The following is an 18,461-nucleotide window of genomic DNA, read 5'->3' on the forward strand; positions in this document are numbered from 1 at the left end:
TTACCTACAGTCTAGAGGAGACCAGTTTTGAGTATCTGAATGCTGTGCTGCTTTTGATACAAGCCCAAGGTACAAGCATGCAGACAAAGTGCCACTTTGGAGAAAACAATGCTGCCTTCTAAAACTGTAGGTAACAGACCGTCACTATGGCGCAAGGTAGGACTTAAGCTTTACCAGACAGCTGGTTCACTAGACCAGGAGCTTCACCGTACTGGAATTTAAAAGAACCAAAGGTATATCATACCTGGCAAGAAAAAAATGTTCTACTGACAGAGTCAGAGCATTTGTCATCTTTCAATGAAACTCTTGTGCTAGAGGAACAGCAAGCTGGTAAAGTTTACTCAAACTGACTTACCACTCCCCCTGTATTTACACATTTTTAATTTTGCTCAGATTTTTCAAGGGCTGGTTATGTATACATTACTTCCTTCCTAAGATTAGTTTGCTCAGCTGACCTTAAGATGCAAGACTACCTGCAACACCTCAGCGCCGGTGTCCACCGCAGCTTACCTGATCCCACGCCTCCTCTTGCTGTAACGGTAGCAATCGTAGGCATAGTGGCCGCGCTCACCGCACTGGTAGCAGCGGTCATTGGGGTCAAACTGGCGCCGAGCAGGGGGGCGGCCAAAGCGCGATTTGCGCGACATCCCATTTGATAGCTCAACACGCACCCTTGATCCGCAAAGGACCCTGAAAAAGTTCCAGAGAGAGGATTAATGGTGCTTGCATTGTAGACAGCTGCATATCCACATTAAGTCCCAATCCCCACACAGAACTCTGAAGACCAAGGAAGCATTAGTCATGTTAGTCATACTCCAGACTGAACCTGAACTTTTCCTCACCAAGAGCAGCACACGGGTTTTCACTCATAGTAAAACTCCAGAAGCATGTAACAGAACTGAAAGTGGCATTACAGGTAGACAGGGTCATAAAGAAAGCTTTTGGCATGTTGGCCTTCATAAATCAAAGTACTGAGTACAGGAGATGGAATGTTACTTTGAAGACAAGACATTGGTGAGACCTAGAGTATTGTGCGCCGTTTTGGTCACCTACCTACAGGAAAGATGTAAACAAGGTTGAAAGAGTGTACAGAAAATTTAGAAGGATGCTGCTAGGTCTGGAAGACCCGAGTTACAAGATAACATTGAATAGGTTAGGACTTTATTCCTTGGAACATAGAAGATCGAGAGGAGATTTGATAGAGGTATACAAAATTATGAGGGGTATAGATAGGGCAAATGCAAGTAGACTTTTTCCACTGAGGTTGGATGGGACTACAACCAGAAGTCATGGGTTAAGGGTAAAAAGTGAAATGTTTAAGGGGAACATGAGGGGAAATATCTTCATTCAGGGTTGTGAGAGAGCAGAATGAGCTGCCGGTGAGCTCAATTTCAATCTTTATGAGAAGTTTGGACGGGTACATGGATGGATGGTAGGGGGTACGGAGGTCGATGGAAGCAGGCAGTTTAAATGCTTCGGTGGGTTAAAGGGTTGTACTCTATGACGACCTGGCCTACAGACTTCAACAAAAAAAGTGAAATTTTTGAAAAATGTCAAAGCAGCCTTTTGAGATTTATACCCACACTATTCCAAGCAACTTTTTTTTTAAATAAATCACATTTTTTTTGAATGAACTGTATTAAAAAAATTTCATTACTTAAATGTGCATCATTGGTTAATTATATTTTCTACTAATTGCTCCCAACAGTGCTATCCTACTAGTGGGTCTCACAGCTGTGTCTAAACGATATTTCAAGACATGCCACCAAAGTCCAGCTGACTTCACCACTTCTTCATAAAGAACAATGCAAACGCCTCCCCTCTCTCCACAGAAAATACTGACGGCATTCAGCGAGTGAAAGAGGAACAGAGTTAATTATTCCAGTCAAAGATCCTTCAGTAGAGCTTACTCCCCCGCTGTAGAGTTTGGTTAATTAACAAACACATGAAAAAGGCTCAGCTTATTTGTTAGAAAAGAGCAGAGATCTTTAAGGTTAGTAAAGGATGTTCTATGATTTTATAACTTCGCAGAAGATATTTGCATTGAAGGATAGACTAAACCACAGTCCATAAATGTACTTCCACCCAAAAGTGTTTTGAGGTTTGTAGATTTTTAGAATAGAAAGCAACCAAGGGTTTACAGAGCTCAGTAGAGAAGAAAAAAATTCAGAGTTGATGACAAACCAACAGAAGAAGGCACCTATTCAACTCCTTTTTCTAATGTTTTACCACCACTAATTAATCGAAAAGATAATTCAGGGAAAAAAATCCTCCCCCAAACAGTGCCAAGAAGATGCAACTAATTTGGTCTTAATTGTGCCAAATTCCATAAATATATTTAAAGAGAATGCAAGAGACAATGAAAGGTAATAGGGCAAGATGAAAAGGGATCTGTGATATCTCCTGTAGAGTTATAACTACCCAAAATCTGTTGGGATGAAAGAACTCACAATTTTATGGCCCAGAAACTTTCATCTCACGGCTTCCAATGGAAACTGAGAATGTTGGTACTGTATCTGGAGAGTTTGAGGGGTTTCCCAAGATACTCACTTGCCATCCATCCCACGCACGGCATCTTCTGCATCCCTGGGGTCTTCAAACTCCACAAAAGCAAATCCCGGAGGGTTTCGTGCTACCCACACATTTCTGAGGGGGCCATAGTAACTGAAAGCACGCTCCAGCTCCCCTTTGGCAGCCCCTGTTCCCAAATCTCCAACATAGACTTTGCAGTCTGAAGCCCTGGAGCTTCTGGAGTAATACGACATTCTTCAGCTCCTACTTAACACCAAAGCAAAAACAAAAAAGGTTTAGAGATGGAAGATTGTTTTAATATGTAGGACTGATAACTGTAGCAACTAGGAGCTTTTAACTGTAGCAACTAGGAGCTTTTAGCAACTCAAGCTCAATATTATCCCTCCACATTTCTGTCATCATCTTACCCTCACCCAAACACCAATGCAGCCACATTTATATAGACCACAGCCCCACTGAGATTGTCAGAAAGCATCGTAGAGCAAAATACCCTCAACCTGTAGAGCACCACAAAGTAACAAGATCACTAAAGGAAAAGCAATTGATCGTGCCAATTTTTTGAAATAAGACAAACCCTTTAAGCAGTAATTCCAGCAGCCAGCCATGAAAAGATTAAAACATCAGGGAAGATGCTACTTGGGGCAGCACAGTAGGGTAGTGGTTAGCACAATGCTTTACAGTACCAGCAACAGGGGTTCATTTACCACCGCATTCTGTAAGGAGTTTGTACGTTCTCCCCATGGTTTCCTCTGGGTACTCTTGTTTCTTCCCACGGCACAAGTATGCACCAGTTGCCAGATCATTGTAAATTGTCCTGTGATTAGGCTAGGGTTAAAGCTAGCTGGCGTGGCTCTGAGGGCCACAAGGGCCAGTTCCACACTGTAGCTCAATAAATAAGTTTAACTCTCAGGTTTGCTTTAGCAATAGAAACATTTTTATCTCTGCAGTCTCCTCTAGGAAGTAGGTGAGTGTTTTTAAATTGTGTATCAAGTGACACTGTGCCCAGTATATCCTCTGGAAATTTACACCATCTTTACTACTGCCAAGCTGAAAAGAACCAGGACAGGACACGGCCACCATACTCCAGTTTTGATAGCAGACGGCCCTTACCTGCTCCGAGTACATAAAAAGCCCTGCTTATAATTTTAAATTCAGCTGGCATTCAGAGCAAAATTGCAGCTAAACATTGGTATGTTTTTTAGTTTAATGTGAAGTATCATTAATATCCAAGACTTATTGTTCAGATTTGCACTGCTGATACGACAAATCTCCAGAAAGGAGCAGACAGGTCAGTAAAGCTCAGTTTCTCAGTCCATGAAGACTGCTTGAACTTTGTTTATATGTCGTCAAGTCGAAGTTGAGGAGTTAATAAAGCCTTGGTCCCACATCAACCTATCCACACACTTAAAATTCTTCCACCCAGTCAGGCACCCACTTTAAGCCTACCTCCAGTGAGGTAGTTTTCAGATTTACTTGTATTTGATCCCATCCCAGTTTTATTTACAAAGAAGCATTACTAAAAAGGATGGGTTTAGGATGGTATTGTGAATATTGGTAGCTCATTTGAGGTGATTGATGTTGTGGTGTTCACTGAGATCGGCAATTAGCTTGCAGACATTTCATCACTGGTCAAGGTGACACCCTCAGAACGCAGTTATTGGTATTTCTCTCTGGAAGGGCTTGCTTTTTTCTAGGCCCCCCCATTCCTGGCCTCGGTCTTGATTGGCTACCCCTTCAGTTGATCTTATTGGCTTGTTTCTCTTTGGCTCTTAGGGGTTCGTAGATGGCGTCTATTTCAATACGTTTGTTTACACAATTATCAAAAGAAAACTGTGCTTCTAAAAGATTCTTGTGCCGGCTTTGTCCAATAACGCTACACAAAAGTATCAAAATGGAGCCAAACAGCCCAAGAAATGCAGGCCAATGGAATTCAAAGGTCAACTGAAGGGGTAGCCAATCAGGACAGAGGCAAGAGAACAGGGTCCTATATAAACACAAGCCCTCCCAGAGAGAAACACCAGCTACTGTGCAATGAGGGTGTCACCTCGACTGCTGACAAAATGTCTGCAAGCTAATTGTCAAGTTAGTGAACACCACAACAAGGATGGGTTAAAGTTATTTCAGTCATATCAAAAAAAAGAACTGCAGGCTACTGCCACACTCATTATATACATATAAACCCAGAGAATTGCCTAAACATGATATTGTGTACACAAACAGCCACGCGGAAATTAAACAAGATATCTGATTATATGGACCCGGGTGGCGGGGTGAAGATACATCTCTACCAGAGGAGGTGTAAGGCACTCCTTCCATCCGCTAGTCTGCAGGTCACCCTTGGGTAAGGAGTAGTACCTGCTTAGCCCCTGATCAGGGTCATGTGAAGTCATGGGAGCAGGTTGTATGAGCAGCTGGTGCACATCACCTGGTTATGCCAGGCAGGCAGTGTCCGAACAGCATTGATAATGGCTGTGGTCACCCGTCTTGTAAAGACAGGTGAGAAGGCAATGGCAAACCACTTCTGTGGAAAAAATGGCTAAGAGCACCCCTTGCATTTTCACCTTGCACCTGCCACCAGGAGGAATTCAACTGCTTCCAACAATCCTTTCTAGTCCTCTTATGGCTTCTGCAGATTTAACTCAATCACTTCTTTACTTCCACCTGTGATGGTCGTGGCCACAGCAAATACCTCTTCACTTTAGAATCAGATTTATTATCACTGACATAGGTTGGGATAGGAAATTTGGTGTTTTGCAGCAGCAGAAGACAAAAATAACCCCAAGTTATAAAAACAAGAGCAAAAGTTGAATAATGAGGTAGAGTTCATGGACTGTTCGGAATTCTGATGGAGGAGGGGAAGAAGTTGATTGAACACAGAATACTACGGTACATTAAGGGCCTACTCAACAATCAATCCATGCGCTCCCTCCCTCCAACACTATCTCTTTCTTAATCTCAGTACGCCCTAGTGCATTAGTCTGGTCTATGCTGGCCTCACATGTGTCAGGCCCCTCTCCCTAGTGAGCACTAAAGCGAAGTATCCACTGAGGATCTGCACTCCCACCTCCACCTTCAAACATGTTTCCTCCTTTATCCTTGAGCAGTTCTACCCCAACTCCAGTTCTCCCATTCTTCGTGTCTGTGTTGAATATCTTGGGGGAGGGGTTCCTTAACTCTACTCAGCAAGGCTTCTTAGTCCCCTTCAAGTTCGACCTTTCAAAATACATCCCATTCTAGTTCTTCCACGTCTCTTCTTAAACTCCTCCATGCTACATTATAATTCTCAAGAGCCCTGCCTGATTATTGTTTCCTATACCTTAGGTATGCTTCCTTCATTCTCTTAGCTGAATGTTTCACCTCTCGTCAACCATGGTTCCTTTACCCTACCATTCTTTCCCACCTCAGTGGCACAAACCTATTCAGAACCCCATGCAAACAACCTTCACATTTCTGTTGTGTATTCCCCACCCCCCATGAACCTCAGTTCCCACTTTACACTAACCAATACCACTGTAATTACCCCATTCCTAGCTGAATACTTTCCCATACTGCCTTCTCTTATCCCTGTCCACGGCTATGCTAAAGGGAGTGGAACTGAGATCTCCAACTCCAAAATGCGCAGCCACTGAGAGATCTGTAACCTGACCAGATTCACTGCCGAGTATAGATCCCATATGCCCTCTCAAGTCCTTTCAGGATGCACCTGGGTCTTCAGGCCTCTGAACCTCCTGGATGTTACTTGGGAATCAACATGGAACATATAACTAACATATAACAATACTGTGCCAAACAAACTACTTAAGCCAACATAACCTATTTCGTCCACCCATATTCACATACCTATCCAAAACTGCTCCACAATCATCTCATTCTCTCGTCTAATTTTACTCCCATCGGAAGCAGAACTTGCTCCTAACCCTCCTCCTTCAAAAAAAATTCTTTCCTGATTGTCATACTGAACCATGCATGATATTAGCTATTGTCCTTAGCAGCAGCTGCCACCCCTTTCATAACCATTATAGCAATGACACCTCAGCTCCATCCACCAAAAGTGGAACTCCCGGTGGCCAAACCCGGCCTCACCCATCACCTTCCAACTAGCCTCCTTCCCCTAACCCCACCTTTTTTGCTCTGGTCTTCTCCCCCACTCTTCCTTTCCAGTCCTGAAGGAGGGTCACAGCCTGACACATCAACTGTTTGTTAATTTCTGTAGACGCTGCCTGACCTGCATTGTGTGTGTGTGTTACAGCAATGACATACTTTTCAAATACTCCCCCTTGACCTTGTCCTTGCAAATTAGCAGCCCTGGAACCAATTTTTTTCAAATCTGCCTGATGTTCTTGAACCTGAGAAACAAACAGTCCATAAAATGAGAGAGGTACAGCATGGAAAAAGGCCCACGGCCCAAAGCATCTACACCAACTACCCATTTAATCCTACAGTAATCTATTCCTATTCACCCTTCTGTCCCTTCATTAGTGTGAGAGAGAGAACCCGTGGCCTGTCGAATTGTTGGGTGAATGATTAGTTTTTGTTGTATCGCAGATCATGGTCTTTCTTGGGCGGGGGAGGGGGGGCTTTGCTATTGCTTGTTTGATGGGTGGAGGGCGCTGATGCTTTTTGCTGAAGTGGGGAGGGGCATAGTTGTGCAGCTGCATGGGGAGGAGCAGGGGCGGTGCTTTGGGGTATCAACATTTTTATTGTCCCTCATTCTTTGGGGCACTGTTGTGTTTTCGTGGATGTCTACAAAGAACAAAAGTTTCAGGTTGTATACTCTCTGATAATAAATGGAACTATATCCACATATTCCCATCAACTCCCGCCAGAATCTATGCCTTTTAGTTTGTGGGAGTAAACAGGAGCACCCAGAAGAAACCTCATGACAAAAGGAAGAACATGTAAAGCCCACTATAGCATCCAAGGATTGAGCTCAGAACTCTGAAGGTGTGAGGCAGCGGGTCTATTTGCTGAACCACATTTCTAGCACGAGTTAGCCTGCCCAGTTAGGAGCGTGGCCAAAATATATTTACTCACTCGCCCTGCAGTCTTCAAAATAACGAACTGATATCTACCAACCCCTCCCCAATGTTAGTGAACATTGCCAGAGCATGAACCTATCCTAACCAGAGAACCCCATTGATGGCCAATCCCCAAGTGTCAACTCGTGAAATACTACCAGTCTCGTCACCGCTGCAGCCCCTTCAATTTCATCAGATTCAGATTTTCCAAGAATCTAATTTAAAACATCACAGAAAGAAGGCTCAGACACCAACACATGAAACAGAAACTCCTAAACAGCAATAAAATGACAAAGTAGACAGCTTTAAATGGGGTTTGTGTGCTCAACTTTTCAATAGTCATTAGAATTCTAGAGCAAGGAAAAAAGCCCTTTGGCCTAATGCTGGCTGAGGCAGTTTAATTTGCCTGCATTGGCCCTTTTCCCTCTAAACCAGGGGTTCCCAACCATTTTTATGCCATGGACCCCAGGTTGAGAACCCCTGCTCTAACCCCTTTCCTATCCTGTCCAAATGTTGAACACACTGTTTCCACATCAACCACAACCCAGGTAGCTTATTCTATACACCAATCAACTTCTGTGTGAAAAGCTTGCCCTTCATTTTTCATTTAAATATTTCCTCTTAACCCAAAGCCCATAACCCCTAGCTCTAAGCTCGAATAATCTGGGAAAATAACTGACCATTTGCACTTTCTATGCCCCTCAGAACTTTGAAGGTTACCTCCCAGCTTTCTTCATTCTAGGCCAGTGGTTTTCAACCTGGGGTCCAAAGACCAGTCGGTTAATGGCAGGGCTCCATGACATAAAAAAGATAGGGGAGCCCTGCTCGAGGCAAAATAGTCCTATACCTATCCAAACTTTCCCTATAATTCAAGCCCTCCAACCCTGGCATCATCCGTTCAATCTTTGCTGCATCCTCTTTAGCTTAATTACTTCCTACATTATGGTGGCCAGAACTGAACACAATATTCCAGATGCACCCTCACTAATGTCTCGGATAGCTGTAACATGACACCCCAACTCCTGTACTCGATGCCAGGCCCAATGACGAAGAAACTTGCCAATCGCCTTCTTCCAACACACACAAAATGCTGGTGGAACGCATTGGAGTATGAAAGTTGCATTGTTTGCTGTGTAACCAAAACTATGTAGTCAGCTTTGAGTTTGCTATTTGCTATGCATGTATCCAATTTAGTAGGAGAATGAAATCTTAAGAATGTAGAAGATAATGGGGTGTTAATGAGAGGTAGCTAAGAGATGTAGATTAGAACATGATTAAGTCAATGGGTAGAAACAATAGTGGCAGATGTACTTGTGATACGCAACTATAGCTAATGCAACGAAACCAAGAAATTGCTATAAAAAATGCTATGTATAAGTATCGGTGGGCAATTAGCGACTAGCTCAATGACTGTCTCAGCTTTGATTTGCAAATTAAAGTTTAACCCTTCTGGAAGAATCTTCTGTGTCTCCTGGTCGTTTGTGGGGCACAAGAAACCACGACAAAATTGGCGACCGCGGTAGGACCGGAAGAGGCCCGCAGAAACGGCAGATTGGGGACGCTTCCCAGTCCTCTAGGGACCCCCATAAGGCTAACAGAATTAAGGGTGCACCCAAACAAAAGGTAAGCGCTTTTTGCGACAATTTGGACTAAGAATTCTGTTGGTTTTGGGGAGGTCTTGGAGTCTCAGAAGTGCGGAACCACTGCCGAAGGGTCTCTCCGGTCCAAAAAATCTGGCAGAATTGGGGGTTAACAGGAGGCTCAGAGGATTGATCAAGAACACTGCAGTGAGGGTAAGTACAAATAAGTTAATCAGAAGTTAAGTGAAGAAAAATTCCACGTGGTGTTGGTAAGTCCCTGTGGATACTGCTTCGTATGAAACGAAGGTCTGAACAGGCAGGGAAAGGAAAATAGAGAAAATCCTCGTGGATACCGCCTTAAGAGATAAGGGTCTGAATAGACGAGGTGCAAACAGAAAGTTCTGTGGATACCGCTCTGAGTAGAGGTCTGTACGGGCAGAACAGAATAGGAAACAAGGACAGTCCAATATATAGTTTAAAGCGCTGGTAGACAGACGATAGACTAGGCATAGAATTAGAGTAAATAATATTATCCAGTAAACAAACTGTGAATCTCTGAAATACCTTAAAAAGAGAGAACAACATGACAGGTAAAGGAACGGCAGTAGATTCTGAGCAAAAAAATCCCGGTAAATAAATATGAGATCACAAAAACTTCAGAAAAATGGGAAAAAAGAACCAAAAACGTGGTCACAAAATGGCCAAGAGAAGGAACGTTTGATGTAAGCTTGTGCGAAGAAATGGAGGCACTAATTAAAAATTACAAACCAAAAGATAAATCTAAGAGGGCAAAAAAGGGAACGAGAAATGTAAGTGCTAAAACTCTTCAGAACGGAGGGAGAAAGGCTGAGGAGGACAGGTAGAATATTGATTACAAGCGAGGAAGACACTAAGGTGCTGGAGAAACAGCCTGTTAGAGAGAGAGAGAGAGGAAGGTACAGTGAGAAGCTGGCTTCAGCTCCGTACCCGGATGCAAAAGAAACAGAAAAGCCCCCTCCCTATAATGAGGAAGGAACCCCTAAGCAGTGCTCCCTGCTGACAGGAACAGTAAACATGCAGGGAGAAGTACAAGTTTGGGATAATGAGGAGGAAAAAAGACAATACGAGAAGGAAAAAGTGGCGATATGGAAGGAGATACAGGCAGAAAGGATAAAGGTGGAACAGGCAAAGAGAGAAATGAAAGAGATTGAACGGATGAAATACTTGAGAGAGGAAAAGGAGTATGAGGAGTATCGGTTATACCATAGAAATGAACAGACTAGAAAAGAATCAAAAGTTATTTGACTGGTTAGAAAGTAGACTCGGAGGATGGGGAGCATGGCTGACTAAAATGGCAATAACTGTCAGTATTGTATTGTTGAGCTGTGCGCTTGTGCTGTGCTGCTTTCTTCCTTGTCTCAAGTCTCTTGTAGTGCGTGCTGCAACCAAACAACTTCCGATGCTCGTGGCAATTACTGAAGCAAGCTTAGTGGAGAAAGAAACACCGAAAATGTATCGTTACAGCCTACAACACCTGCAGGATGAACAAGAGCAAAACGACAGTGTGGGAGTAGATTGTAAGGGCTTCTGAGTTTTTTTTCCCTGTCTCAGGTACAAAGGGACAGGTTTTTGGCTCAGCGGCCCAGGGTAACAGGGAGAGAATACTTTGTCTTGGCGCAGAAAATTATAGTTTAACCCAAGATTTGGGAATAAGTGCTTGAGTTTATTGGGGCTTTTGTGCGCGGACTCTTAGTCTTCTTTCTCTGTGTGAGACCCTATGGGTCTCAAAGGGGGGATATATTGGAGTATAAAAGTTGCACTGTTTGCTGTGTAACCAAAACTATGTAGTCAGCTTTGAGTTTGCTATTTGCTATGCATGTATCCAATTTAGTAGGAGAATGAAATCTTAAGAATGTAGAAGATAATGGGGTGTTAATGAGGCTAGCCAAGAGATGTAGATTAGAACATGATTACGTCAATGGGTAGATACAATAGTGCAGATGTACTTGTGATACGCAACTGTAGACCAATGGATATGCTAATGCAACGAAACCAGGAGATTGCTATAAAAATGCTATGTACAAGGATCGGTGGGCAATCAGCGACTAGCTCAATGACTGTCTCAGCTTAGATTTGCAAATTAAAGTTTAACCCTTCTTGAAGAATCTTCTGCATCTCCTGGTCGTTTGTGGGGCACGAGTAACGACAAAATTGGCGACCGCGGCAGGACCGGAAAGGGACCCGCGGAAAGGAAACGGTTGGATAGCTGTAACGTGACATCCCAACTCCTGTACTCGATGCCAGGCCCAATGACGAAGAAACTTGCCAATCGCCTTCTTCCAACACACAAAATGCTGGTGGAACGCAGCAGACCTGGCAGCATCTATAGGGAGAAGCCCTGTTGATGTTTCGGGCAGAGACCCTTCGTCAGGGTAAATCACCTAATTTACTGACTTGTCTCCCTGGGTCTCTGAACCTAGTTGAGTTAGAGGCCAGCTCCTTTGCTACCAGCGAGGACGATCTTTTCAATATTAATACCACCACCAATCACACAATAAGATCCAATATGCTGGATATTCGATAGGTTTAATAGGTACATTTAATGTCAGGGAAATGTATACAATTAACTTGCACATTAAATCCAGCAGCAAATGTATGAACCAAAGGTGGCGACTGGAACTTTGGTGAAGCATGGAAACCAATACCACATTGTCACGTCAAAGCGAAAAGAGGTGCATCAGATGGGCAGGTGAGAAGAGGGGATATAGAAAAAAAAAGAGAAGGGTGAAGGTGAAATTACCAGAAAATAGAGAAATCGGGTTGGAGGCTACCCAGGCAGAAATAGGTGATGCTCCTTCAACCCGAGTGTGGCCTTATTGGGGCAGTACTGGAGGCCACCGACCAATATACAGGAATGGGAAGTCAAATTGAGACGGGTGGCCACTGGGAGAGTCCATCGCTTCGTCTACCACAAACTAAGGTGCTCAATGAAGCAGTCCCCCGATCTATGTCGGGTCTTACCGATGCAGAGGTTACACTGGGGACACAGAACACCTTAACAGATTCACAGGTGAAGTATCGTCTCACCTGAAAGCTCTGGACTTGAATGATGGTGAGGAAGGAGATGCAGGGGCAAGTTACAAGGATAAGTGCCAGAGTGGATGAGGTAGTCACATAGACAGCAATCCCTGCAGAAAGTGCACAGGTCCAGTTGTAGATGGCAGAAGTTAATGGATACGGAGGTGTGGTGAACTAGATATACCTGTTTGACTGCTCCTGTGGCTCCTCCCACAGACCCCTGTATAAAGGCGACTGTGGGCTGCTGCTCTCCCTCATTTTCCCCAGGATGTAGTGTTGTTTATTCTTCCAGTCAATAAAAGCCGATATCTTCCTAAGTCTCAGCGTGAGTTATTGATGGTGCATCAGGAGGCTCGTGGGGTGGCAGGTAAGAACAAGGGGAACCCTATCCCTACTATGATGATGGGAAGATGGGTGAGGGCAGATATCCAAGAACCAGAGAAATGGTGTGGATGGGACACACAGAGGATGGAAATTACACATCAACTTGTGTCAAAAACTTGGAGCTACCATTAAAATCAAGTCAAAAGAAAAACAGCTTAGCGCAAAACACTGCAACTGCTTGAAACCTCACCTTCCATTCTGGTTTCTTCACCCCTTCCTGTCCAGTCTTGATGCAGGGTCTTGGCCTAAAACATCGACTGCTTACTCCCCTCCATAATTGCTGCCTTACTTGCTGAGTTCCTTCAGCATTCTGTGTGTGTTGTCCTCATTGCTCAATTATATATTTTTATATTATCAATATTCAGAGATACATCATGGAACAGGCTCCTTACGGTGGGGGGGGGGGGGGGGGGAGGTGGTACTTCCTGTGCTGTGGTAGCATTGCAGTAACTGCCGTGCTGCCATAGTGTCTCAAACTGTAACTAACCATTTTGGGCTAGATTCTTCAACGGGTGAAAACATTCTTGCCACAGTCTGCCTGTCAAGACTGCCCAGATAGTTGAAAGTAAATCATCTCAGTGCAGTCTGTCCAAGCTTTCCACAGAGGCAAACTAGGTACTACCCTGGTAAATAATATCCAACCACCTTACATTAACCTATTTACTTAAGTAAGGAGATGAAGCCCACCATTAAATAATGCTTTAAGATAATTAACAAAACATGAAAGCAAATCTGAAATAACACAATATTCTCAGTGCTCAGGGTGAATCTGTGGAGAGGAAAAAAAATTTCAGGATGAAGACTGATGAGTTCTTCAATCTGAAACACTGGAACAGCCACATGGTGGTTAACACAATGCTTTACAGTGCCAACAACCCAGGTTCAATTTTCACTGCTGTCTGGAAGGAGTTTGTACACAGTCCCCATGACCGCATGGGTTTTCTCCGGGTGTTCCAGTTTCCTCCTACAGTCCAAAGACGTACTGGTTGGCAGGTTAATTGGTCTTTGTAAAATGCCCTGTGATTAGGCCAGGATTAAATTGGGGGGGGGGGGGGGGAGGGAGAGAAGCGGAATGAATAGTTGATGCCTCACGTTAAAACCCTACAGCAGAAATGATGCAGGGTTTGACCTGAAATGTTTATAACACCTTTCCACCACAGACTGAGCATCCTGACCAGCAGCATCACCATTCAGTACAGGGATTGCGAGGCATCCGACTGCAAATCCCTATAGACGATTGCGCGGACTGCTGAGAGGATTGGGGGAGAGGGGGGGGGTCTCTATTCCACCCACCCAAGATATATTACCAGGAGTGCTGCATACATACGGCCCTTGGCATTGTCAATGATCTTTCCCAATTGCCCAACAATTTTTGACTCCTTACACCATCAAGAATGAGGTAGCGCAGCATTAGGACAAGGACAGTTCAGATGTGAAAACAGCTTCTTCCCCGAGGCTTCTAAACTCTCTGCCACCACCCAGATCTCATCTCGCATGAAGCACCAGTGGCATTATCCTGTTTACTTTTTAACTTGTGTCACAAATGCACCACAATTATTTATTAATTTACCAGTGGCGATATAACTTAAACAATTAACACATAAAGTAACATGCACTGTGTTGTGCACCATGGTCCAATGCAGATGTTCCCAATCTTTTTTTTAGGCCATGTACCCCTACCATTAGGTCTGTGGACTGCAGGCTGGGAAACCCTGGCTCTGAGGAACATTGTTTCATTAGCTGTATACATGCGTACGTTTGAATGACAATAAACTAAACTTGAATTCTTCCAGAAGATTCTTTGCTGCTCCAAATCCCAACACCTGTAATCTCTCGCCAATTAGCCTGCGAGGGCAACCCTGAGCTTCCCAGCGTCTGTGCATTTTAAATCTCCCTCCTGCTCGCATTCTGACATCAGTCTTCAGCTTCCCACTTTGTTCCATCCAAGCTCAAGTCCAAAGCACAGCTCGGGGCTTGATATTGAATTTAACGTTTTCGCGCAATCACCCAATCTTTCCTCCTGGGGTGTGATTAGTAATTTCTGGTGTATTGTTTTCTCCCTTGTCTTTGGTAATTGCAACTTTTGGTCTGTACTTCTGATAGACATCCCCTCTGTTCTCTCCACTACCCTATCTCTACAACGTAAAACGTGTTTGATGCCTGAGGGTTCCTGACCCAAGAATTGAGAGCTTCTCTATCCACATTTTTGATCCTGATGCAGAGTTTCAACACGAGACATCGACAAATTCTCTTCTATTTATTAGGGAGTTTCCCGTTACAGCAACATGCCCAAGAACTAGAGGAACAGACGCAGAGTAATCGCCAAGGATGGCGGGACGGAGGCCTCAAAATCACAGGGCCGAGGGTCGCGGTTTCAGCAGGACACACGGTCCGTTTGAGCTGCCACACAGCCCGGCGCCCACCATCCACAGGGCCCCGGGGCTCAGGCTGAACTCGCAGCTGGCCGCTACCTACCCCCTTGCCGGGCCGGCCCATCACTCGAGGCTGCCGGAACAAAGGCCTCGGGCCCAACCCGCGCCGCCTCCCCTCCTTCAACACCCTCCATGTTACCGCGCGGACCGAGCTCCCAAACCAACGGCCAGCGGAGGTGAGGGGCCCGAGCCGCGGCTTCGCCCAGCGCCGCTCCCCCCAGCCTTCCCTTCAGAATTACCCCGTGAACCATCACATTACCCGTTCCTCTCCCTCCGGCCGCGCTCTCGACACGACAGCCCGCCGATCTCCGCGCCTGCGCAGTCCACAGCGGAGACGCGTGCGCAGTAGAACCCCACTCAACCGCCTTCAGAGATAGCGCGGCGATTCGCCACGGAGCATGCGCACTTTGAGCACTCGGTGCCGTTGCTAAGGACCGGAAATTCAAGTACAGTAAATACTTCGATAGATCGGTTTAAAGTTTATTTAGTGTTGAAGGTTCACGTCCACAGGCAAACAGGGTACAAATCTCAAAGGGATAATCTCAACACCTTTTCAAATGTATCGTCATGGGCATACACAAACTGTTTAAATGCAATGACAATTAGCTTTTTGCAACGGTAGCACGGTGCATTGCAAACTCGACGAACACAAATTAGACACAAGAAATTCTACAGGTACTGGAAATCTTGAGCAGCTCGCACAAAGTGCTGGAAGAACTCAGAAGGTCAGGCAACACCTGTGGCAGGCGTTCCCAACCTCTGTTAATGGTAAGACGCCAGGGCATTAAAATAAAGGTTGGGAACCCTTGCCCTACGGGAGAGGTATAAATAGTAAACACGAGGAAATCTGCAGATGCTGGAAATTCAAACAACACACACAAAATGCTGGTGGAACACAGCAAGCCAGGCAGCATCTATAGGGAGAAGCACTGTCGACGTCCTGACGAAGGGTCTTGGCCCTGGCCTGCTGTGTTCCACCAGCATTTTGTGTGTGTTGTTTGAGGTATAAATAGTTGATGTTTCAAGCTGATGCCTTTCATCAGGGACTGGATAATTTGTACTGTACCCTACAATATTTAACTTATCCACTTCACTTTGTTTATCTTTGCATAATTCACTTGTAGATTTAATTCTTACTTTCCTAAGTTATTGTGTGCAATATGTACCAATACAGGATGGGGATGATTTACACCCTGGTTTGGAGAAACATTGTCTTGTTTGCCAGTATACATGTGTATAATTAAATGACAACAAAGTTGACCTGACTTTCTAAAGAATTCAAATTAGTTTATTATTGTCATATGTATCAAGAAACACTGAAAAGGTTTTGTATGTGTGCCATCCAGACAGATCATAGCATATATGAGTACGTTGAGGAGGGAGAAGGATAGACACAACGCAGAACATGGTGTGACAGGAAAAGTGGAGATGAGGCTGTCACCATCCCCTGCAAAACGTGCTTGCCTGGAATGTCAGGGCCGAGGTGCACTGTCTTGTCGAGCTTCATCCCGTACAGTCGTATAACACAACACTGTGCTTGATGAGCTGTTCCCTTCACGGGTCGGGAGGGTGCGTTGGGCCAGCGTATGAAGGTCGCTCCCCACAGCAGGAGAGAGTTCAAGCTGTCGCTCTCCTTGATGCTGATGGAGGGTGCTTTCGAAATTTCAAGACGTAGTTTATATTGGTCTCCTCCAGCTTTTTGCTGTGTTTTTTTTCTCGTTGCCCATTGGCGGGTGGGCGATAGATTTGAGGTCTGATGTTCTTGTTAGAATTCTCTAATATGACCTTCGTGTTCGTGTGTACGAGAGAGGCTGAGGATTTGATGGTATTGTTGCCGTTTTTTGGGTGGAAGGGGCTTGGGGATTATGGGTTTGATGTTTTAGCTGCCGTGTCTGGGTGGGTGGTCTGTTAGTTTTTGTGTGAGGGAGGGGTTGGGGTTTGCGAGTTTTGCTCCTTTTTCTTCTTCGTGCGGGGGGGGGGGGTGGGAGAGTTGATATCATTTCTTTCAACAACTTTCACGGTCTTTCTGAATTCCACGGCTCTCTGGAAAAGATGAATCTCAGAGATGTATTCTGCGTATATACTTCGATAATAAAGTGGACCTTTGAACCTTTAAACACTAACTACAGTTGAAGATAAATAGCTTTGTAAAAGGATTCCTCTAGTCAGCATGGAACCTGTGGGTGTCCCAGTGCAAGGCACAAAGAAACATTAGCTATTCCAAGCTCCAAGGTTATACTGTGAGGCTCGCACTGAAGTTTGCAAGGCCCATGCAATGATTTTATAGAGATAGAACTCTAGTTACGGTTTTTCTGTAATGGAATCTTGGACTTCCTGACGGAGGGACCTCAGGCAGCGATATTCTAGCTCCATCACGCTGAGCGTCAGCGCCCTCCAGGACTGGGTGCCCAGCCTGCTGGCGCACGACTGCACTGCCAGATCCAGCTCAGACCGCACCATTGAGTTCACTGATGACACAACAGTGGACGGGCATCAGCAGCAACAATGAGTCGGCATACAGAGAGGAGGTAGAGCGGCCTGTGGTAATGCCAACACAAAAATTGAAGTGTCAACGTCGACCAGACTGAAGAAATGATTATGGACTTTGGGAAGGTGCAGCCCGATCTCTCCCTACGGCTCCTTGAGCAGCAGGTTCCTTGGAGTGCACATCACAGGTGATCTCACCTGATCCCTCAACACCACCTCTTTACTCAAGAAATTACAGAAGCGCCTCCATTTCCTGGGGAGATTGAGGTGAGTGATGCTCCCTGCCCCTCATCCTAACTGCAATCTACCAGTAACCATCAAGAGGACCGTAGAAGCAATTTCCCCTCAAATTTGTAATGCACAAAAATCTTACGCTGTGCAATTTTTTTTACCCGATGACAACAACATGTGCGCACTGAATAATTTCCTCGATAAAAACAGAATAAACAAGCCAGTTCTAAAATCTGCAGACAAACCATCGCAAACTCCATGTCCACATCAGAAACTTGGAAACAAAATTGTGATTGTGGAAAGCAATCAGCATAATCAGAGACACCACACACCCCGGCCACTCCCTGTTTGACCCACTGCCATCCAGCAAAAGGTTCAGGACACTAAAAGCCAGAGCAAATAGACTGAGGAACAGCTTCTACCCCAGAGCTGTGGCCTTCATCACACCACTCCCACAGAACAATGACTGAAACTGTGAGCAGACACAAGGACTCAAATACTCACACTAACGGCACTTTGTGCATTACTGTGATATTCTGGTGCTGCTGCAACTTATTTTCTGCTATTTATCTATTTAACACTGTTTTTCTATTACTGTCTTGTTTTTATCTGCCGCTTTGTTTGATTGCCTGAGAGGAAGCCAAACAGAATTTCATTGTATCTACGTATAATGACAATAAAGATCGTTCAATTCAATTCGATTGTGAAGTATATTTTAACATGCCGATGTGCGCTACCAG

At 44.7% G+C, this 18,461-nt stretch overlaps 1 protein-coding gene across 8 annotated transcripts in view; it reads right to left on the minus strand.

Moving 5' to 3' along the window:
• Positions 1–18,461, minus strand: part of srsf7a (serine and arginine rich splicing factor 7a) — a 35,088-nt gene that overhangs the window by 15,788 nt on the left and 839 nt on the right. For 6 of the 8 annotated variants that reach the window (XR_012096305.1, XM_073029288.1, XM_073029286.1 and 3 more), the window contains exons 1-3: positions 15,263–15,380; positions 2,551–2,775; positions 511–690 (exon numbers count right to left, since the gene is read on the minus strand). Coding sequence is in view for 7 of the 8 variants with exons in the window: in XM_073029288.1 (XP_072885389.1) it covers positions 511–690; positions 2,551–2,765 (395 nt within the window). In the remaining variant the exon portion in view is untranslated. Of the gene's footprint in view, positions 1–510; positions 691–2,550; positions 2,779–15,262; positions 15,381–18,461 lie in introns of those variants that run through there. The other 2 variants (XM_073029283.1, XM_073029285.1) reach the window with 2 other exon arrangements.

Source organism: Hemitrygon akajei, chromosome 25 (genome assembly GCF_048418815.1).
Source record: "Hemitrygon akajei chromosome 25, sHemAka1.3, whole genome shotgun sequence".
Taxonomy (NCBI): domain Eukaryota; kingdom Metazoa; phylum Chordata; class Chondrichthyes; order Myliobatiformes; family Dasyatidae; genus Hemitrygon; species Hemitrygon akajei.